The sequence below is a fragment of the Cyprinodon variegatus genome, unplaced genomic scaffold (assembly GCF_000732505.1).
Source record: "Cyprinodon variegatus isolate N-32 unplaced genomic scaffold, C_variegatus-1.0 Scaffold434, whole genome shotgun sequence".
In the NCBI taxonomy this organism is placed as follows: Eukaryota; Metazoa; Chordata; class Actinopteri; order Cyprinodontiformes; family Cyprinodontidae; genus Cyprinodon; species Cyprinodon variegatus.
Genome location: NW_015150887.1, coordinates 604,844 through 628,656, shown reverse-complemented (window position 1 = coordinate 628,656; position 23,813 = coordinate 604,844). Strand labels below are relative to the sequence as shown.

The 23,813-nt window shown below is 40.5% G+C and overlaps 1 protein-coding gene across 5 annotated transcripts in view; it reads left to right on the top strand.

The window, feature by feature from the left end:
- peak1 (pseudopodium enriched atypical kinase 1) overlaps positions 1 to 17,066 on the top strand; it is a 104,263-nt gene extending 87,197 nt beyond the window's left edge. For 4 of the 5 annotated variants that reach the window (XM_015388774.1, XM_015388772.1, XM_015388775.1 and 1 more), the window contains 3 exons: positions 4,040 to 4,281; positions 11,683 to 12,509; positions 15,703 to 17,066. In XM_015388774.1, coding sequence (XP_015244260.1) covers positions 4,040 to 4,281; positions 11,683 to 12,509; positions 15,703 to 17,025 — 2,392 coding nt within the window. In that variant the 3' untranslated portion in view covers positions 17,026 to 17,066. The remainder of the gene's footprint in view (positions 1 to 4,039; positions 4,282 to 11,682; positions 12,510 to 15,702) is intronic. The other variant, XM_015388777.1, reaches the window with a different exon arrangement.
- Positions 17,067 to 23,813: the final 6,747 nt, after the last annotated feature.

Genomic DNA, 23,813 nt, shown 5'->3' with positions numbered 1-23,813 from the left:
AAAAACCTCATGTTGAGGACGGTGAGTTTTTAAAAACTTGGTATACCTTTACAATGATAACAGGTTCACCTCTGTTCATACTGTACAGGTTCCATAATCAGTTTGTTCTCTTCTTGTTCCTACTAAAGGTGTTTTATGTAGAGCTGTTTGCTGAAGTGATAAACAAACATTAGCTCAGTTACCCTGGTTTTCTATAAATCATTAATATAAGTCATTTTCCTACTTTAAACCTGCGTAAAACAATGCTAAATAATTCAATTAGAGACATTTTAAAACCTGAGGCAGGTCTCATCCTTTCAGGTGGGAAACGCGGGGTTAACTCAGGAGAGTTTTTTTCTATTCATGTTTTATTGGTGAACAGTGGGCGTGATCTTAAGGGCTGGGCAGCACACTTTACCTTCAACAGGTAAGAACTTTCACAGAGGGAGAGACTGAAAAGAAGACATGCAGGAAAAGAGTTTGTTCCTCTGAGTCAGACCTGGTTTGGCATAGAATGTGATTTCTCCTGCCGTTTTGTTCAGAGTTTTCAGATGGGAAGCTGTGTGAGCCAGTACAGCGGGTAAGATCTGACTCTTATCTTTTTACACGCCTTTGAAACCTGTGACCAACTCTGGCCCGTAAAGTGGTTTACTGTAGACCTAGCTGGGAGGAAGGATTGTGTTTTCTTTCTTTCTTTTTTCTTTTTGTTCCGTTTCCATCCTCTGGACATGTGCAGCAGAGTTCTGAGAATGAGGGAGGCTGTTTCATGCTGTCTGAACAAGTCAGATCCTGACACTGAAGTGTGTAGCAGCCATTAAGGTATTCATTGTGTCAAGGACCTGGGAAGAAAAATGTATGGATGTTTTGTTCAGTATTTATTCATATTAATGGTCTTTAGACTTTAGGGATCTTTCAGGCAGTATTACAGCTTTTTGTCAATCATTCATATTTCAGCTCAGTGTAGATCCAGTTTTTCCTTATTTGCTTGAATAAAAAACAAGGAAGAATCGATGAGGAAATATAATTAATCAGCACCAGAAAAGCAGAAGTCAATAAAACATCTTCTGTAGTTAATTGTAGTGTTTTCTTTTTACCCTCTTCAGCTTTCGTGTTTACTCTCTTAGCCACTTTAGTAACCACCCACCTGCTAATGCTGGAATCCTGCATTAGCACTAGGAACGTGTCGCTCTGTGTTGATCAGCTGCCTTTTAAAGGCTCCAAGATTGTTTATGGCCTGCGGGAACATATCTGAAGCAAGTCAGATGATGAGAGGTTTTTCTCAGACTCACTGTCTGCCGAGGATAAAGGCAAAATTGGCAGAGTGTGGGGATGAACTGTTGGAGCATGTCTTTTCTGATCTTTTGGTCATACATGTGTCAAAAAATGAACAGCTTTTTATGGTAAGATGGTACATTAAACCCAACCCTCTTGATGTGTAATTTTAGGGACTTTCGCCCTGTATTCACATCTTTAGTCACATCTGTAGCATCCTGAATCAGATGTGCCACAGTACAGGAAATGATACAGGATTCTGGTTTATTGCTGTTATTGTGCCCTTCCTATGGACAGAGGGTGGGGGAATGACGGTGCAAACTTAGCTTTAATAGAAAATAGTTTACATCAAACAGTACATTGTTACCGTGCTTGGAAAGTAGAAAGGGTTCGAGTCTACAGGAGGGTTCAATGCCACCCAGAGCTACAATATACCTGGACGATCTTTGGAAAATATCAAGCTAAAGAGACTTTAGCCATTAGGTCGTTATACTGATTCAGGCTGGAGGGAAAAGAAGAGTTTTCATTTTATTTACAAAACCCAGTTAGTTTTTCTTTAAGGTAACGTCATGTTTTCCTCAGGGTTCCTGTTCCTCAGGTACACCTTCCTTGCATGTTGTAGATAGGACTCTGTTCCAGCACACCTGATTCAAGTTAAGGCTCCTCCTTGACAATGAAGTGCTGCAGAGGCCTGTTAATTATCTTCTTTTTTTTTTTGGTCTGATACAACAAGAAAACTCCTTAAATATGCAGGACAGGGGTCCCTGATAAACAGGGTTGGAAACCACTGGCCAACTGGTTATGTTTAAGAAGGATTCTAGGTGGGACAGAATAATGGTATGGAGTCTTTTCATTTGATTGGCACATTCCAGTATTTTAGACATAAGGCTAATGTTCGTAACAAGTGGGAAGTTGCTCACATTGTCAGAGTTTAGTCCAGGCTGTTTGGATATGGGGGTCACAGCATCTAGTTTGAGTTTTGGGGACTGAACCAGAGTGAAGAGGAGTGATTCGTGCAGAATTGACAGAGAGATGCCGATGGTCCTTCAAAAACTTGGATGGGATGGGGTCCGGAGCACATGTGGATCTACGCATGCCTGCAATGGACTGTTTGGACCATTCCACTGATGGGAGAAACTGAGTGGGGAGATTTGGATGAGGGTGATAGTATTCATGACCACAAAATGGTGTTTTTGTTCCTTTGGAAAAATGACAGAAAGAAATTGCACTTATTTACTGTGAAAAATTTGGAGATCTCGTCACTTCTTTAAGGAGTTTCTTTACTGTGGAGAAAAGAACCTTGATATTAGACAAGCCCTGGTGTATGAGGTTTGATTATTACATAACTGAGCTGAGTGAAAAGCATCTTTATATCGTAGAAGATAGTCAGTGTGGACTTCGTTAGGAAACAGTTTCCTTTTACAGTCTTTCCAGCACTCCATTTGGTAGAGTTTGGTGGTGTATCAAGGAGCAGAGTGCCAGAAAGTGACAGTTCTGGTTTTAGTAGGAGCCAGCTGGTCAAGACACGAGGAGTGTAAGTGGTCACAAGGTCAGAGGGATCAGAGGAGAGCAGGAGCACATTTTAATGTTAAGAGAGGCTGAGAGGGCAAAGAGAGGATGGATCAGATATTTCTAAATGTTATTTTGCCTTTGTCCTGGCGAATGGGGATGTTGATGTCCACAGGGGTTGCCAGGTGGTCTGAGATAATTATGATGAATAATAATTGAACTTAATTGATCTCACATTGGAGAAATTTACCTCTGCATGTAACCCATCCCCTTGGGGAGCAATTGGCTGCCAATGTGGGGTGCCTGGGGAGCAGTGTGGGGTTAAGGGTCTTGCTCAGAGACCCAGAGTGGCAGTCTGTGGGAGTGGGGCCCAAACTCAGAACCTCAGGATTCAAAGCTCTATCCCCTAACAGCTAGGCTGCCCCTAACAGCTAGGCTGCCACCTGCCCAATGTTCAGCTTTGCAGAAAATATGGTAGTTTTAGTTGAAATGAGTGGAAGAAAGCGACTTAAAAATGTGTCTCTGTTTAATTAATATTATACAAGTATAGAAAATTAAGATCGATGGCAGAAATTAAAATACTCTCTGTGGTATTGAATTCAGTGCTGCTTGTTACCTCTGCAATTACCAATATTAAACAGTTGGTTGATTATAAGGCTCCCCTCTCTCCCTGTAGCAGCCAAGGGAAAGTCACCATGGCTTGAGGTATTCCCTTCAGCCTAAATGACCCACAATTATCTGGAAACATAAAGTATGACTCACATCTCTTTCACTAGTCATATTAGTTTTGATCTGATGATTAATTCTCTGTTCCAGTCAGGCAAAGGCTTGGTCATGCTGCTCTAAATTCATTTGTAAACACTTCTGATCAAACTATAGTACCTACCCTTCCATTGGTTCTTTACTAATACATGATCATTACATTGCACAGTGCCATATTTTACCTTGTCATTGCATCTCCTTCCTGCCTTTATGTGTGAGGTTACCTGTAAAAACTCACATTTCAGAAACTTTGATCAATCCAGTTCCCCCTGAGAGCCGGGGGGGTCATAGAAACACTGATTTTTAGAGGGTTAAAGAGGATAATAAGGTTCAGTTTAGAATAAGAAAATGAAGTCCTTTAAAAATTAACTTTTGATTGTAATTCAACATTAGCTATATTTGTGTTGTGCTGTTTAATTTATCTTGCTGCTTTTTTGACTTCTTTCACAAGAGCAGCTTTTTGTTTTCCAGTTTTAATGAAGTATTAACATGAGCTCTTCCTCTCTGTCATTTGCAGCCAGGTACCAGTCAGTCATGCCAGGGACCGAGACCTGCCCAGGATCATCCCTCTGCCTGCCAGAGTGAATCTAGGGCTGGTGTTCGGGGACGCCCATGAAGACCATGCCAACCAGGCCGCCCCCCCAGTCGCCATCAGTGATGGCAGCATCAGCGTTGGCGAGCCGGAGGACGATGGAAATCATTCCCATCACTCCCACTCTCCTGCCTCCAGCCAGTGTAGCGCAACCTACAGCAACCTAGGTAAGAACGGCTCATAATAGACCAGCTATTCTTCATGTTTAAACCTTAGTTAAGAAGATGTGTTTTTAGGATTTCAATCTAACAGACCAACACAAAGCAGTATATAATTGTAACAAATAAGAAAGCTAAATCTTTGGTATGCAAACCAAACAGAAAAGTAGATGAACATTATCACCAGAACTGGGCCTGAACTCAGCATGCATCCTCATGTGACAAAGCTGGAATTCATTGCTTCCAAACATCTCTACACAACGTGTCGCCGACCGTCTGCCTCCAAGAATAACCCGAAATCTGTCAGCTTGAGGTGGGAAATGATTGCTGCGAAGCTGGGAGCTCCAGTTTTAAAGAGCTGGTCCTGAAATAGAGCGATAATTAAAACCGGGGTCTCTCCTTCAGCTGTAATTTGCAGTAATGAGGGTTTTAAGATGTGTGAAATCAGTTTTTTGCCTACCAAAAGTTAAAAATCAAACAGACAAAGTTTTTATTTCTTTTAAAGAGGATACACAGCACAGTTTCTACTTCTCCTATCCAGCTCCTATTTCTCTAACCACACAGTACGGCTGGGCACAGAGATGCTGCTTGTATTATTGCTGTGCTGAACAACAATCGGACCATAATTATATATTTTCTTTGTGCTGTGATCCTAATAGTTAATGGGATGCGGCGATATTAAAGCCCAGGGTTACAGAAACGGATGTGATTTAAAGCCATCAGGTGGCCGGCTTGCAAAGGAAAGAAAGAAATCAGGAGATAACTGAGCAGCTCATTAGCACAGGCTATTGACCTGCTTTATAGTCTTCCAAACTGGTGCTGATGATGAAGCTTCCCTTCTGAGGATCCTCTTTTAGAGCTTCTATTGGGGCATTGAATATTTAATCTTCAGCTTCTCATAATTCATTGTTAGAAATTGAAGTCTTTATGAGATTCTTACATCATGAAAACTTTGAGTAGAAATACTAGTTTCTTATGTGTGACATGATTTAGCTATGAATTACTCCTGCTACTGCCAGAACAACACAAATCGTTACATCTCAGATAAAGTTAGCTGACCTTTATGTATTAGTATCCTAAATTTGATGCATAAATACTGCATGAAGAGATGCTGATTTAGTACTAGTGTTCAGGTTCTTACTGTAAATAGTTTCCAAATTCTAATGTTTTTAAGTAACTCAGTTATAACAATCTGATACTAGCTGGCTAGTATCTGGTCTCTTTCTCCTCGAATATATAGTCTGCATTTAGATATGCTGCTGTGTCTGTTCACCAAGCTAATAACCAAGCTTAAAAGAGCTTCTCTGTGTTTACAGTATGCTGTCAAAGATGCTTATTCATCCAGGTCATAGTCATTCCAAAAACAAAAGTTAAAAAAAACGACCCCCCTTTCGGAGACATAGACAGGTATCGGGTATTGCAGGCTAACAAAGAACCTAAACGACTGGCCATTTCTAAGGGGCGGACCTGTTTGTCCATTTCAATTTTCATATTTTCTAAGCCAAAACAAGGCTTTGTTTTTGTTCCACTCTATAAAGCCACCAATTTAAAGCTATTTCTGACATTTTGAATTGAAAAAGCTTCCTGGATGGGAAGCAAAATGTCTTCAAACTTGGAAATATAATCCAGTGGATTGTTTTGAACTTTTTTTAAATGTGCTTACAGTGTTTTTACATTAGCTTAGCATGTAGCACCGCTCAGCATTTAGTTTTTTCTTGTCAATCTACACGAAGAACTCTTTTGTTTTCCCGATAAAGAAGTTCTGTTTTTTTTTTTTTCTGACTTTTTTCTGGATATTCAGACTTTAAAGAGTTATAATGGCCTGGTGAAGCAGCGTCTTTTAATGCTGCACCAGTGCTGAAAATAAGACTAATGTTATTGAGTAAGAATAAATCAATGAGTATCTTTGAATTATTCCTTTTGATTTAAGAATGAATTAATTCCAGGTATTGATTATTTATATGGCCTTCCTGACAAATCATGTGAATATTTTAGATGTGATCAGAATCAAACAGTTATGCATTTAGACCACTAAATAAAAAAATCTCCTGAACCAATATAAACAGATTTATGCAGTTAAAATGTTGAAGGTGATCATTCTCGTTGTTCCCTTTTACATCAGCCTCTACATCGTCATCCGTGACTTGAGCTGAATAGGAAAGGTTTTGAGTGTTTTATTAAGGAATGATGACGATAGTAGAATGTGCTCCTCTTTATGCATCGCAGATATGAAGCAGTACTTCAGAACACTTTATATATGATTCATTAAGAAAGCTAAACCTTCCAGCATCTTTCAGTTTCTACAGTGAAAGATTCAAACAGTTTTGCTAACAGTCAGATTAATGACAAAACTAATACATTTTTCTTCATGTGATCTGGAATAGACTGGGCGTTTACCCAATGTATTAGCATGGATGGTGGGAAAAAAAAAAAAAAGGATTAGGATTTTTAGCTCTTTCCTCCTAAAAAAGCACAATGTAGTTTAAGCACAAGTTTATCCAACACTGGATAGTATGTGTGAGTCCCAGTTATTGCATCAAGTAGTGGTAGAGGTGGGCGCAGCGGTGCTGGCCACTTGAAGCTGCAATGTGAGTGGGAAAGTATCAGGCTGTGATGAAGAGCATCTATACAGGAGAAGAAATAGAAACATAGTGATGGACAGAAGGGATGAGTGTGGGTATTGTGGAGTAGATTCATCAGCGAGGTGCTTCACTTTACAGATGCCAGTGCGTGGGTCTCTCTTTCTGTTAGACGACTCATCAGGGACTAAATATGTCTGTTGTTCTGTGCTACTTGCTAATTGTTGCTCTTATGTACCCTGCCTAAATGTGTGTGAGCGGTATTTGTGTTATTAAACCTCAGTGTGTGTACTTGTTGTGTTGGCCTGTGCTAAAAGCTCCCTGGGTGTCTAATGATGAGCTGCCTGCAGCCTGTTTTTTATTTTGCTACATGCAGCTAATGAGAGACGAGACAGGAAATAACGACTCTTTGTTACTGTGAGGCGGCGAGGAGACGAGCGCATCTTCTGCCTTGAGATGCACAAGTCGTTATTTGATTTGATGAACTGACTTGCTCTCCCTTTCGCTGTTTTTCTGCAACTTTCTCTTTTTGCGCACACATGTGAGCACCTCCCTCCCTCCCTCGCCTGGGTGCACCAACTTGTGGTTTAATCAGAGCATCAGGCGGGAGGAGGCAGAGCGCTCGCTCAGAGCTGCTCCTCACAGACTCAGAGATGGAAGCAGAGAAGAGTGTTTCACTCCGCCTCTCTGCTCAGCTGCTGCACAGTGTTTGCTGTTAAAACGTTAGTGGAGTTGAGGTAGGCTCGTTTTTTCCTTGTTCTCATCCCCTGGTTTTCATCTGTTTTTCTTCTAAATTTGTCCGTTTGTCCACCAGGATCCACCCAACTTCTCTGCTGTTGTTCCTATGCTTATCCTGATTTTGTTTCAAAGAGTTTTGCTGGAATCCTGTTGATGTATCAAGAAGTTCTGCATCCCCTCGTTTTAATCCGTTTTTAGAAGCAAAGAATGTATGAATGTTTTCTATAAAAAAACTCTCAAATCTGCAAGGATGAAAATGAGCAATGCTAAACACTGACAGGATTACAACCACTGCCTACAGTATCAGTTATTCTGCAAGTTAGATGATTGTTACAATTGTGTTGGAAGATCTATGATGACGGTCCAATGAAAACTAGTAGATATACCTTTCTTAGACTCTCTGACCTTACGCCAGACTTACCTTGATTTGGTTTGTTTTTTCTGGTCATCTCAGAGAACTGAAATGATTTCTATTTCTTAACAGGAGAAGAATTTATTCTAAACAAGTTGACACATATTTCCTTAATTTTTTATTCCTTTTCTGAGTCGAACATTTCCTGCATCCCAAAACAGTTTGCCGGGTTTTGACTCATGACAAACTATTGGGTGCATCGTGATGCACAGATTACAGCTTTCTGGCTGATCACAAATTACCAATCTTTAAATGGGGCCTTTTTTTTTTCATTAAAAGTGACACTGTCAGTTATTATAAGATCGCATTACACCTTTAATATTAACTTAAAACATTGAACTATACATGTGAAACTATAAAGATATGTTCAGCTGCCCACTAGCTCAGTGTTTCCCAACCTTTTTTGACTTGTTTACCCATGAGTACCCCTCTCAGTCAAAAGTATTGATGATTGTCCAAAAGTGTAACGTACAATAACTGATTTTAAAATAAAAATTATTTCACTTAATCTTTTAACTTGAGCATTTAATTGTAAGGCATTTTATAGAATAAAATCCTATTATAAACATTTATTGGTAAAACCGGAGCTCTTCTGAATAACTCCCTTATAATCACATTTAAACTTGATGAATTGGGAATAAAATACAGAAAAAAAATTATAGTCAGTCTGACTTCAATAGTTTTATTTACTTTTTGGTTGATACTACCTAAGAAATAAATTATGTTCATGTACCTCTTGCAAAGCACTGATTGACCACTAGGGGTACAAGTACCTCCGGTTGGGAATCAGTGCACTAGGCGATGGTTGGGATGTGACCTAAACTTGGTATATCGGTGGGAAATGGAGGCTGATTAATGGATGCACCCCTATGGGAGGTGAGTTTAGGATTGCAGGCCTCTTTGGTTGCACACATGGTTTCAGCTCAGCCTCTTCTTTAGGATTTTAATGAGAACGGTAAGACATCGCCTCTAGTGAATTTGTCACTTTGTTCTTTAAGCCTCTTTGAATCCATTAATATCCAAGAATTACCTTCCGGACTATTGCTTTAATATTTGTCCTTAATGTTCTTTCCTCATGATGTCATTAGTTTGGAGGAGTGCAGAAAGACATGATGTAAACTTCATAGATCACACTGTTCTCATGCTTCCCCTTCTTTCTCTAGATGTGACTAACCATTGTCATTTTAGCCAAACACTTCCTCTACACCACAGGACATGCTTGATGATAGTCTTTGTTATTGAGTCTGTTAATGAATTGCAATAATGCTTTTTATGTTGTTTTTTTTATTCCTTGCTGATCAGCTTTCAGCCATAAAGTGGAGAATAATGAGCTCTTACCAGCCTCAGATAGCATCTTCTCAAGCAATATAGTTTGTTGTTTTTCTAGCATCATGACAAACATTTTGCCACTAAATAGGCTGGACAATAATCTAACATTACTATATATAATAATATAGATTTTATTAAATAACAGGGATATGAATTTTCTGAACTTTTATCCGAATACCTCACAGTCTTCAGCCTTCAGTTACACCCTTCTGTGATTGTAGAAGGTATCACTGACTGATCACCCAGGTTTTATGTGGTTTTGGGGGTGTTTTTTAAGCAAACATGTCTAAAGTGTCATATTGAAAGAGCAGAATGATCATACGTTTGTTTTGGGCATTCTTAGCTGTCATTTTTTTATATCTATATCAAACCTTTATCATATTGATTGAAATAAAGAAATGTATCATGGTGTTGAGCCGTAGCCCCTAAACAGGTTCATCTGTGGAACACAGAACCCGTCTCCTGGTTTTATACTCCTGTATAATCTAATAGAAAACCCTGGAAAGGTTATGTCTATCAATCAAGGGGACTTGCAGAGGTCCTGACATCTCAGCTCATTTCTTTAGATGTTGCTTTCATGTTAGGAGCAGACTGTTTGATGCATCGCCTTTAAAATATACCCACAGTGGAGCATCCGTCCTCATTTTAACCCCCATGTTTTTCCAGAAACTCACAAACAGGTGATGCTTCAGACCGTTTAAAGTAGTAATGATTTTACTGTATCTTTTTGTATGACATGGAAATAGCTCTGTGGAAAAACAAAATCATATTTGGTAAGAAATCTTTGGTTATTATGTCACATTTTCTTATGTAATTCATTGAGTCACAACAGTAGATCCCTTCGACTGGACAAGGAAGATGTCTGCCTCCTTGGACGGATTACCAGAGATTGCTGGATGAACATAATAATCTGTGCCTTCTAGGGAGGATTATGATGAGTCATTTACTCATTTCATCCTGACCGCTCTGTCCAAAACTGTAGCTCCATCCTTAAGGCGAAAGCACATCAGGTGGTCTTATAGCAGAATTTGTAATCAGCAGCATTTTATGCAGGGAGAAAAGATTTGTTAAAGCGGATGCCTGGACCACTCTGATGGGAGGAGTAAATCTCCAGAGTAATTGACTGAAAAGGACATCATCTTCTTACTCTGTGCAGTCTTACAGTAACATCTGCCAGGAAACCAAGGTGATCCTTGGCGAGCTAAAGCGGTGCTGAAGGCCTGCCTGTGACCTTTTGAACCCAGCTGCCTCTTTTATTCCATGCAATGGAAAAAAAACGTTTATCTAGCCTTTTAATGGACGCTTATCTCTGACGTGTTTGTCTCTGGGGATCCCTGCAGTAAAAGGATGAACCCCCTCCATCCTTGAACCTCTTCAATCATTTCATAGAGATAAAGAAACAACAAGCTTTGGGTATATTTGATCTCTATAACTTGGGGTTTAGTTTGAGGCTGGTTTGGGCAGGCGAATAGTTTCAGCTCCTCTGCTGAGTGTTTTGAATTCTCCTCAGAGCCACACGTTCTTGCACATCAATTTTTCACACTCTTGTCTTTATATGAGGCAAGAAGCCAGCAGCCACGAAAGAAACCACTGGTTCAAAGAAAGACATAATGAGGAGTTCTGCCTTTTTTTTCGTCTACGATTTCTCTTTGATTCTTGTTAGAGAAACGTTTGACATCAGCATCCATCTTTGTTTTTTATAAATTCTTGAAAAAAACAGGAACTGTGGATGCTTCAGTTAAAATCCTCCAGATTTTATTTCTAATGGTGCATTTAAGAGGAGCACATGACTAATTTGTAAAAACACAAAAACAAAACACACACGCACATTATATGTATGTATATATGTGTGTGTAAGTGTATGTATGTATGTATGTTTGTGTGTGTGTGTGTGTGTGTGTGTGTGTGTGTGTGTGTGTGTGTGTGTGTGTGTGTGTGTGTGTGTATATGGAGGAAAAAGGGGGGAAGCCCACCCGCGATGGGTGAGGAAGAGTTTTATTTCTTTTTTTTTNACGATTCAAGTGATTAGTTGAATAGCCTACTAGTATACTTTTTCACGATATTCTAATATTTTGAGATAGGATTTTTGAGTTTTCTTCAGCTGTACGCCATAATCAGCTATATTAAAACAATAAAAGGCTTGCGATATTTGTAATGAATCCAGAATGTATGACATTTCATGATTTTTAATTGCGTTACAGAAAATAAAGAACTTTATCACAATATTCTAATTTTCTGAGACAGTCCTGTATGTGTATATGTTCTTAAATCCTATGCATGTCATTTTGATCCTCACAGTTGAGTCATCCAATTTAAACCCATATTGAAGTAGCTCTTCTTTTCTACCTTCAGGTCAGTCAAGAGCCAATATGATCCCCCTGAAACAGCCGCGGAACCTCAAAGCCTCCAATGACACGTTGTCCTCCGTGGACCTCGATGGCTCCATGGACCAGCCCCCTTCTAAAGCCACTCCTCCTCCGCTTCCCAAGAAGATTGTCCCTCGCTCCAGCACTGAACCCAGCCTGGGGGTCAAAGAGCCCGCCCAGGGAGCCCTCAGACCCCGGGCTGAGGCCAAACCAGGAGGTACTAACCTGAGTGTGGCCAACCCTCTGTATGACCTGGACTCCACCTGGGAGACGGCTAGCCAGAGCTCATCTGTGAGCTCTGAACCACATCGAGGCCATGACCATGAGAGCGGTGACTCTTTGGAGAGGTCGTCTGCTTCCACAGCCACTAGCAAGGGTCGCTTGGCTAACAGCGTGTCCTCCCTTACCCCCCAGCCAGCCACCGCCACACCTGGTACTGCCTCTGGCAGAGACAAGAGGGCCTTCCCCAGCGTGGAGTCTCTGGGTGGGAGGGGTCGGACTGCAGGACGAGGGACGGCTGGCGGGGGGGCCTCTAAACCACACAGACCTGCTCTTTACAGGGGCTTGGACAGCTGGGATGAGGTGGTTGGGAGGATCCGCGGACTTCACACCGACACCCTACGGAAATTGGCTTCAAAATGTGAGGACCGCTTCATGGCCGGCCAGAAGGACCACCTGCGCTTTGGGACCGACAGCTGGTCCCACTTCAGGTTGACCACCGGCAAACCGTGCTGCGAGGCAGGAGACGCCGTCTACTATACTGCCTCTTATGCCAAGGACCCTCTGGTCAACTACGCCATCAAGGTGAGCAAGGTGCTTCTACATTATTGAGGATCAGTTAGATTTACAGATTGCCTCAGACGGACCAGCACCTCTAAACACAGGGTTTAGGATTAATTGTATCACCAATACCTTTAGTAAAAGTTTGGCTCTGTTCAGGAATGAATTATAGGGACAGCTCCTTGCAAAAGTGTGTTTTTTTTATAAGTTCATTTGATTCTTTATGCAGGTTCTCAGAAGAACAAAGCAGGTCTTTTTAGCTTAAATTCAGGAAGTCAATCAGTCAGGAAAAACTATACTAAAACTATAAAAACGTATTTTTACTTTTTAATCCTTTAATCTCCGTTTCATTACCTTAATTATATTCTTTATTCCATTCCTTCTTCCTTATGTCGTTCCTTGCTTCTTGGCTCCTACTTTATCTTCATTTTTTTTTCCTTCCTTTAAGTCATTCTTTCCCTTCTTCAGTCCCTCTCTGTAGGTCCTACCTCTCTTACCTACCTCACCATCTCTTCCTTTAAATCCTCTCCTCTGTGTTCTTGCTTGTGTCATGTCTTCCATGAGTTCTTTCCGTTTTCCATAATTTAATGCGCCCATATCCCCATTTTTAATCTCTATGTTTTGTCAGTGTGATTCCAAAAAGTACAAAAAAAAACAATGTACTGGACCTTGTTTCCAAGTTTGAAGACGTTTCGCTTCCCATCCAGAAAGCTTTTTCAATTCAAAATGTCAAGAACAGCATTTTGAGGCTTTATACAGAGCCCAACAAGGCCTCAGTTTGTTTAGAAAACATGCAAATTGAAGACTTTCCTTTAGCGGGTCATCAAAGCAGATCTGAGTGGCTGTCCTAATGATTGGACCTAAATACATTAAAATCCAGGACAGAGACCTGCTTAAATGTTTAAAACTGGGGTGCAGGGTCACTGCCAGATGAACAGCAACACTTGAAACAGAACCAGAGCTGCAGAATGGCAGTGATATTTTGGAATAAAATTAAACTCCTCTATTTAATACTTGTTCTGCCCTGAGGACTGGAGTGTGAGATCCCTGGTTTAGATCAAAGCATATCAAGGTGCTAAACCAGTAACCACACACCTAAAAACAGTCACATCTGTAAAAGCATCAGAACAGGACGACTGAATACAAATATACGGCACATTTCAACAGTATTTTACCTGTTAAACCAACCTTCAAAATGTACCCACTGCTTTAAAAGCTCCGCCAAAGAAAATCTTCATAAAACACATTAAATCCTTTTTTGTGTTGTAATTTCTGTGAGCTTCATAATACATATTGAATGATGCCAGTTCAGAATGACACACCGTAACGGTCCAATCAAAGGCCTCACTTCTAAATGCTGCCTCTAGTGTATGATCAAAGCAAAGCCTTTTAAAACATACCCTCCTAGAACTCAATATTGTTGCCTTTAGAAGTCCTTGTTTTCTTTCTGTGGTTTAAACTCCTCCCACATCCTCTGCAAAAGTGTTTACCTTAAAGTGTTGCTACTTAAACTTTGAGCCCTGAGGAAACGTTCCCGTGTAATAAAACCTGTCTGTGTGTGTGTGTGTGGACTAAAAGGTAATTGTGGCTTAGCTCTCTATGCCTCATTGGACATCAAAGCTCAAATATAGTCTATTCTTTAAGGTGTTTTTATGAAACAATGCAACTGGAAACAGCAGAACTCCAACAAGCACCAACTTGCTGGTTTTCCTTTTGTAAAATCTTCCCCCAGTTTAAAACCCTCTTAGCATGTCTTTGTAAAAATAGTTTCTGACGCACAAAGTTGGATATCTACATGAACACGTTAGATTGATTTATGAGAGTTAAGTATGTAGTGAAAGGGGTGGGATGTTAAAGCATTAAAATGAAGCTCAGATTTGTTTCTACACAGCTTCTTGGTTGCTTGCAGAGATTCAGCTGAAATGGGAACGGAAACTGGGCTGAAGGACACCTCTCAGCTATGGACCTGTAGGCCTGTTAGGTGATCCTCTCCAGTTAGATGTGCATCGTGTTACTTATTCTCCTTCCCTCCTCTGTCAGGATGCACTTCAGCGATACGGTGGAGCTTTAAAGCTTCCTCTTCTTGAATTTATCCCAGCACACACTGAATAAATCAAGCGAATTCTAATCCCTCCGAGTCCCTTTAGCTCAAAAGTAAAATATATTGCATCATTTTAAATTTTTCTGCTTTTATTACTGGGGGTAAAACCTGTTCTTTTGAAGACTTAATTAACAGTTTTATTTACATTTTAACAGTGTTTATAAATTTTTAAATACTGTGTGCTTCAGAGTCTACCTGCAGCCAAGAGTAACAATGTGATACTAATACTTTGAGCTGAGGTGAAGGGCTTGAACATTTTACTGACCAATATATGCTAATCCAAATGCATGGGGTGTATCGTCAGATATCAGCTTTATTAAGGTCTGAACTCTAGCTAAGTTTATAACACATTCATATCCTTTTTTTTAAAAACTACTCTGTTGCAGCTTTGACTCTCTTTTTACGATTGTTGCCCCTCTTGAAGGAGAACCCCCACCCAGCCTGGAGCCTTTTAATGCTTCTAACTTAGACTTAGATGGATTTTTTTTTTTCATTTTGCATACAGCAATGTATACAAAAAGAAATTTTGTTTCAAACAGCTGTAGAAAATTTTTATTTTTTCATATTCTGTGAAATAGTCAAGAGGAGCTGTTCTTGGCCGCTGCCTTGGAGCGCCGCCATGGGGGCATGGGGCCAGGATTGTTTTGTATTCAATTTACTCTGAAAAGCTTTAATGCCATACTAAAGAAAAGGATCCCATAGCATGATGCTGCCACTATTCTGTCATTTTGCAGTGCAGTATTGAGTTTCTGATCAAAGGGTCTCTTCTTTACTGATTCTAAGGAATTCCTTTGCCTCCTGTTTCCATTACTCTGAATATTTATATAAATCCGTCTGATAACGTATGGGAAATTTGATTAAATAACTGCAATATACCTTCTATCCAGTGGGTGGCTTTATTAAAATACAAGACTGACTGAATGTTTAGATTGGATCTAAGAATTATAAAAATAAAAAAACTGATAATCTGTCCACAAGTACAGAGACTTGATAGTGTTTACTTCTAATCATAAGCAAATATTAATATCATGAGAAGAAAATGAGGTGATGTAGAAGGTGAAAGCAGGATCAGCTGGTGGGGTCCAGTAACAATCAGTGATTTCTGTTTGTATTAAATGTCTGCAGATCTGCCGCAGCCACGTGAAGGAGACACAGCAGCAGTTCTTCCACAGCCTCGCTGTCAGACAGAGCCTGCCGGTGCACTTTAACATCCAGCAGGACTGTGGCCACTTCCTGGCTGATGTCCCCACCCGACTGCTGCCTTGGGAGGAGGAGGAAGAGGAGGAGGACAACAACGAAGATGAAGAGGGGAGAGAAGGGAATGATGAAGGACAGACGGAGAAAGGAATTCGAATGGACACAAAAGTGAGCGAGTCTGAAGCATCCAACAAGTCCGATGAGACCCCAGCAGCAGGGAACATGAACACAGCAGCCCACCTGAGGAGCCGAGTGGTTGTCATCACACGGGAGGTGCCCTTCCAGACGGTGGCGGACTTTGTCAGAGAGGGTGTGGCCCGCCATGCTAGCAACCCCGAGCTTTACGAACGTCAGGTGTGTCTCCTGCTGCTGCAGCTCTGCTCCGGCCTGGAGCACATGAAGCCCTTCCACGTCACCCACTGCGACCTACGGCTGGAGAACCTGCTGATGGTCCAGTGCCAGCCGGGCAACCCCTGGAACCTGGAAATCCTCGAACCCAACAACAACAGCAGCGGCAACAGCTCAGGGGCTTCAGCTGCCAGCAGCGCCACCTGTCCCGCCCGCCTCATCATCAGCAACTTTTCTCAAGCCAAACAGAAGAGCAGCCTGATGGCCACCGACCCCGGGACGCTGCGTAACCAGTTGAGGCTGGCGCCGGAGATCATCACGGCTACACAGTACCGCAAGTGTGATGAGTTCCAAACCGGGATCCTCATCTACGAGATGCTGCACAGACCCAACCCGTTCGAGGAGACGCCGGACCTGAAGGAGCGGGAGTACACATGGGCGGACCTGCCGCCGCTGCCCGTCAGGTCGCTCTACTCTCAGGGTCTGCAGCAGCTGGCCAGGTTGCTGCTCACCGTCAACCCGTCAGAGCGCATCCAGATGTCAGAGGCCCGAGCCTGCCTGCAGTGTCTCCTCTGGGGGCCCCGGGAGGACCTGTTTCAGGCGCTGGGCTGCAGTAGCACAGGCCCCATGTCAGGAGCCACGGCGAGCCAGCGGGAAGCCACCCTGCAGAACTGGCTGGACCTGAAGCGAACCCTGATGATGATCAAGTTCGCTGAGCGCTCCCTGGACACAGCCTGCAGCGTGAGCCTGGAGGACTGGCTCTGCTGCCAGTACCTGGCGTTCGCCACCACAGACAGCCTGGGCCGTGTGGTGCACATCCTGCAGCAGCCGCCCCACAACCAGAACCAAACCCAAACACATCCGGCACACACACACCGACTGACTCAGTCGCAGCAACTCTAAGCTGCTCTTCCCATCTGTTACTATGGCAACCCCCCCACCCCCTTCCACTCTGTGCTCCCTCAGCTGATGGTGAAGTGTGAATTAAGCTAGCTGTGAGGCACCGCAGTGCTCTGCAAACACTGAGCAGTCTGTTTTCCTCATCAGTTTCTGCTGTGACCCCCTTACTGCTATGGAGTCCTCAGCAGCGCCTCTGAACCTGATTAGATCCTTACCAAACGTTTAGGGAGATAATCAGAGGTTTGAGCTGCAGGTCTCAGTCATTCACAAAAACACAGCAGTGAAGATTTAGAAATAAAAGGTGGCGCTATGAAAAAACTGAGACATTTAAACAGTTAGTTCTAGATATCTTTTAGGGCTAAAGCAAAAATGTTTGTAATAAACAATAAGAAAACCAGATTTATTTTAAAGGAATAAAAAAAGGGTTTTAGAAATTTTTATCTAACACTGATGAAAAGTAGTTGATAAATTTCCATTGAAGCCAAAGATTAGCCTCAAGCTGCCCACACAAAGTTTCCTAGACAGGGTTTTTTTTTTCTAGAAATGCACAGATTAGACTCTGTGTGTTTTAAACTGCCAATAAAGATTTCAGATCATAAGAAGAAATATAAAAAGTATTGGAAATGGTTTTTTTTTTTACCTTTTTAACCATAGACGCTCCATCATACTTTATAACAGCAGTAAAGATGACATCCACTGTATGAGAGCAGCTGCTGTAGAACAGGGTTTAATTGATAACAAATGTCACAGAGTTTACATTTGAACTGGTTTAAGCAGCTTATATTTGTGTTTAGAGGATCAGTGCAGCCTTCTTTAGGAAAACAGTATTCTCCTCCTTAAACTCAGAAAAATGGATGATTATCTTCATTTTTTAGATTTCCTAAAGACTCAGTGTTTCTAAATACAGCGCAACTCTTCACCGAAGGTATAAAGCACAAAAGGATTAAAGAAAACGTTGCTGTACTATATGCAGCCTTCCTGTTAGGTGCTTGAAGTCTTGCTCTCTCTCACTCTCTTCCAGCTCAAAACAACCACTTATATGACTCGTCACATAGAAACTAAATAGCTTCTATCTCCGTGCTCCTCCTTGATGCTGAAAACATGGAACTTTTTCTTTAAGTACAGAAGAAACACTAATCAAACATGTTGGACCTTTCAGTTACTGACAGCTAACAATCGTCTGATTATGATTTCTGGATGCATCTCTTGTTTTCCCAGATTGTCTGAACAGAACATGGTTAAAAAGATGAGTCTGACTCTGAAGTTTCAGGCGCTCATTTTTAAAAGCTAAAGGCTATTTTCCGGTTGAAATGAATGGCTTTCCATACGTCCTGTTGACCAGTCTGACCTCCCTCAGTGTTTTTCTACAATGGCTCATTTTATCACATATTAACTCTTCCATTGTTTTTTTGGCACATAAACTGATTTTATTTTAATCCTGCAACTTAAAATACATGGATTTCTTCCCTTGGATAAAATGTTTCATGGACTGCAAAATAGTTTTTTTTTTTTTTTTTTTTTTTTTTGTCGCATTGTTTTCTGAGCTACAGATTATATTTGCACATTGTGTCAGAGCGGTGGTGTATGAGTGGACGCCTAAGGTTTTAGAGAAACAGAAGACTAAGAAAAGTTGTGAAATGGAAGATTTGACTGTGTTTTTGGACTGGGATAGATGTTTGAACTCTTACTGAAACAGCCTTGAAAAGTAGGAACGAACTAATGCAACCACTGCTGAATGTTTCTGGCCCTCTTGTCATCCGTTCGGTCCTGAAATAAATCCTGATCTCTGGTCAGATGGCTTATTCTGCCTCGATTAAAGGGATGTGCGTTATTAATCACAGCCTTTCAGCTTCCAGTCAATGCAGGCACACATGCCTCCCTCCACCATTCATACTCGGATTAAACACTTTATTTTAGCAGTTTGCTTGTTTTGCTCTTTTTTTTTTTTAAGTTGAACTCTTTTTGTTTTTATTTTTACAGTATATCAACCCTGCAGCAGAGTGCTGATCTGGAATAATTTCTTGCAGATGTACAGTTAAAACCAATGGTCCAGATTTAAAAAAGATAAAGTGGTATTTGATTCTGCAGTAGCGTATGGTGAGGTATGTGTGTGGGACAGCACTGGTGGCTGGCCGCCTTTATATAGTAAAAAAAGATAAATTTAACCTTTATCTATTTTATCCACACACTGTTTTATGGAGTACAGAGCACCTGTATTTTTCTTGTCTAATAGTCATTTATTCATTGATGCTTTACTTGACTCTCTTTCTCCTCGCATGTTCTGGAGGAAGATTAAAGTGAGTAGTTATCACTGTCCTACGCAAACAAATGACCAGAGAACATCTCCAGTATCACTTGCATTAATACGGAGCAGTGTACAGTATTTTATCGCTTGTGTGAGTTTGCCTAAAAAGGAGAAAAACCACTGTGGCTGAAACGACGTCTTTCTGAACCAGCTTTCAACATGTTCAGATTATGCATCAGATTTTTCTTCTGTTCCGGTAAATTCCACTGAGTTTTAAAGATGAACAGGAGCTCTAATGCTTTCTGTGAGGTGTCCAGTTCTGTCTGCTGGCTTCATCGCCATTAATTGTTGAACAAGTTAGACTGTAACAGAACAATAAATATATGTTTTTATATATATATACATACTGTCTTTGTGTCTTTTTAGCCTTTATATGTCTACCATGTTCACACACTCCCTTCAGTCTCTAAATAGTATATCCCAAACTTTCCAAAAAAGTTTAAAAAAAAATCCACTGGACTTTGTTTCCAAGTTTGAAGACGTTTCACTTCCCATCCATGAAACTTTTTCAATTCAAAATGTCTGGATTAGCGTTGAGTTCCAGGCTTGAGTTGGTCCACTCCATAACGCTTCGAACTAAACACTAATTCAGACATTTTAAATAGGAAAAAGCTTCCTGGATGGGCAGAAAAGCATCTTCAAACTTGGAAACAAAGTCCAGTGGATTGTTTTGTTTGGAATGACTATGACCTGGATGACTGGGAATCTTCACCAGCATATGTTCCAACCCTTAATCCACATCATACCTGTAAAAACCTAAACCAGAGAATGTTGCTCCCCCTACGGATTATAATTGGTATCAAAATGATGTAATTACAGGCTCGGACTGGGAACGATTTTCTTCCCTGGTATTTTTTCATCTACACCGGCGCACTTATGACCCCGGTATGATTTAAGGAGGGCTGACCCTCGCACGCTGAAATTAGGTCAACGCCCGGTATAACAGATTACCAGTCCGAGCCTGTGTAACTAGTAACTTAATAATGTGACACTGCCAAAAGGTCTAAAAAAAAAAAAAAACACATAAGCAGAAAGTAGGATCAGGTCTGTATGATACTACTTCAAAGAAATAAAATAAAAATATCTTTGTGTTTATAAGCAGTGCTTACTTGCTTCCTTTTTTTATATGAAGGTTTCTTCTTTGGCCACCAGGGGGAGGCCTTTACAAGGTGGGAAAAAAACTGCTTCTGATTAACCTTATGCTGTTATGTTGTTTACTCTCTCTTCAGTACATTAGAACCCTCTAGTTATGCAACCACCATTAAAAAGTGTTTCTAAATGAATGGAGAAAATACAAAAATTATAAATTGGTCTTCTCCTGTCTTTTCCTAAATTCATATATAAAAATAAATTGGATAGGATTTCAGTTTCAGTGCCCTACAGTTTATTCACCCCAACATCACACACTTTATAAGATAAACAGATCAAAAACACATCAGGAAATGTAAAATCAGATCAAACACAGTCGGAATATTTGGAGGGATTTAAATAAAACAACATTCCTTTTTATTTGTGATGACGTTCTAATGCGATCAAGTTTAGTTTTTAATGTCAAGCTTATTTATCTACAAAAGGCCAGCGAAGACATTGATTTTTCTGCAGTTCCTCATGTGGTGAGAGGCCAAAGAAAGCTCAGGGTGAGTGGCCATCTGCCTTCACTGACCATAGAGGGCGAGAAAATGGAACAGACACAAAAACGGAGACGCTTGTCTCATTTGTATTTCGATGTGCAATGAAATCTTGTTAATGGCAGCAGTCACTCCATTTTCCGTTAGAAGACTTTGAGTTAAACAGAACGGAAACTGTGTCATCTAGAGCAGGAGAATGTAGCCAGGATAGGATGGAAAAAAGCTTTTTTTCCTCAAATCGTTCTCAGACAGCAGGTTAGAGATGGACCAATGAATGGATGATATTAATAACCCCTCAGATGCTGCTGTGTGTCATTGGTAGAAAAAAAGAGGTACCCTCATTGAACCTGGTGGTAAGCGGCTAAAAGACAACATTTGCACTGATTAACTTCCCAGAGAAACAAGTTAGGAATTAAGTTATCTATACGAATGCTTACATTTACTTATTGCTTTAGCAGCTTACAGTAGCTTTCTATAAATATGCAATATGAGATGAAGGCTTTTTATGTGGCAAGAAAAGTGGAAGGTGCTGTAATATTTAGATTCAGCTTTAAGGAAAAACAAGATTGTTAATTAAGTCCCTGCTCTAACAATGGCCTCATCTAAGAAAGCAATCAAATAAAGCTTTAATAATGGAATGCTCTAGTGGCTTTATCACCGGTGTTTATGCTGGCATCACTGGATCAATAATGGAGCCCAATGTGGTCCCATTTTTCCATTTGCTGATGGATGAAACATCAGAGGGTATTGTTAATCCAGACTAGGATTAGGATTTTAGAGGTTATCTGTGAAACCAGTTCAGGAGGCATAGTCGAATCAGGCTTTCAGAGAGAATAACTGCTGGATTCTTGAGCTGATTGATGTTTTTATGAACCAAAATCCAATGTATATGTTATGGCTGATCTTTTTACAGTGAAGCATCATCAAGGTCCTAATTATGATGTATCTAACAACAAATTATTAAAGCGGTCATAGAATGATTCTATAGGGTATTTGGTGCTGGTCCTTAAGATCTCTGAATAGGGTGTGTAACATTGGTTGGGCGGAAAATGGCATATTTGCTGTTCTATGAGCTCTAATGCAAGCCTGGTTAAAAGCCTTAGAATGAAACGACAGGTTTTCTTCCTTTTATGGCATGCTGATGAATATTTAGATGAACTGCGCTCTGATTGGTTGGTTTACAATGAGTGCAGCTGCTGAGCAAAGATGCATCATAGCAACAAGCACTCACTCACTGAAACATGGAAATTGTTGATATGGTAGCATTGCTATCAACAGTTATCAGAATCCTACAGCTTGTGGTTGTGGTGGCCTTACGGTCGGAAAAGCCCCTCCTCTCAGTAAAATAAGTTTAGCAAATCCTGCTTTGAACTGTCCAAGATTTTGAAAGCTGTCTTCCGTAAAATAGTTAGAGCAAATGAACAGCTGAGCATCAAACTTTGCAGGGATCTTCTGATACACAAAAATAACCAAGGCATGTTGAGTCTTCAGATCCTTAGGAAGACTAAAAAATGTTCCCCTTTCTCCGTGCAGCCTGGAACGCTGCGTTTACGCCCATTCTGGCTCATTTTCAATAGAGAAACTTCCTGCTTTGTAATTCTTGCAGAAGTAAACCCAACTGTAGGATAAACAGCTAAACTGGTGTCTTACATCTACCTCTATTCATGCTCTTGGGTCAGTGAACCAGTGGGCTGGTCTGTGTGTCAATTTCAGGGCGTGACAAAAGTACAGGCCAGAACCAAATAAGGCAACATCCCTGAATTGACGTCAATTCTGGGCTTCGTTTGGATTCACCCGGTTTATGATGGAAGTTTGGAATTGGGAGATTTGCAGAGGAAGGAGGTGTTGATGGGGTTTGAACTTCTCTGTATGTCCATCTCACCCACTGAACTATTGTTATTCATCTATGACCCCTTTAAAGCATCAATATCACAACATGATTACTGACAGAAAGAAATAAAAAAGACCAGAAGGACACAATTTCAAGGATTTACACGAAACTTTATTATTATTATTTGTTGGTTCAAATACAGAAGAATATCAGAAGGCAGAATTAAATCAATTTTTATTTATATTTCCCTTTGAAGCACTTGAGATAACCAAAGTGCCATACATTAAATGAACAATAAAGGAACAAAGTGAGACACTATAACCAAGAACAATATAAAGGTAAAAAATATGACACCTTGTAACTGAATGTCAAAAGCTAGTCTGAATAAAGCTTTAAATAGGTTAAAGTCATTATTAGTCTGCATGTCAGGAGGCAACATGTTCCTAGACAAGTAGAAAAGCAAGTTATGAATTTACATATGATGTCTATGGCAGCTTTTTACTGTAGTGATTGATATTTAAGCAAATCTCAATAAATCATCAAAAACACAGGTCATTTTTGTCATTGATTTAAAATGTGAAGCTTGAGGGTATGTTACGTAATAATTATGGCTTACAGTCAACGAATGCCTGAAAGAAAAATCACTATTAGAAAACTTTAACACAAAGATTATCTTATGACCATGTTACGACTCCAATCATTGCTAAATATACAGACTGTGCTCTGAGTATATTAATAGAAGGTTGAGTGGAAGGAAAAACTATGGTAGGTCCACAAGCAACAGGGATTACTTCTCACATCAGAGGATTCTATATAAAAAAAAAAAATGTAAGGGTTTTATTACATGTTGTCTTCAAGATGAAGACGTCATGTAATCCTTGTTTTAAATCATGCTTGATTTTAAAGATGGTCAAAGGAGTCCTAACCCTGGCCTACAGGAAACTGCAGTGGACTATAAGTGATCCTAATTTCCCTTTTAAAGCTACAGTGTGTAATAATTACAAGGAAATACAGTCAGAAATGTAAT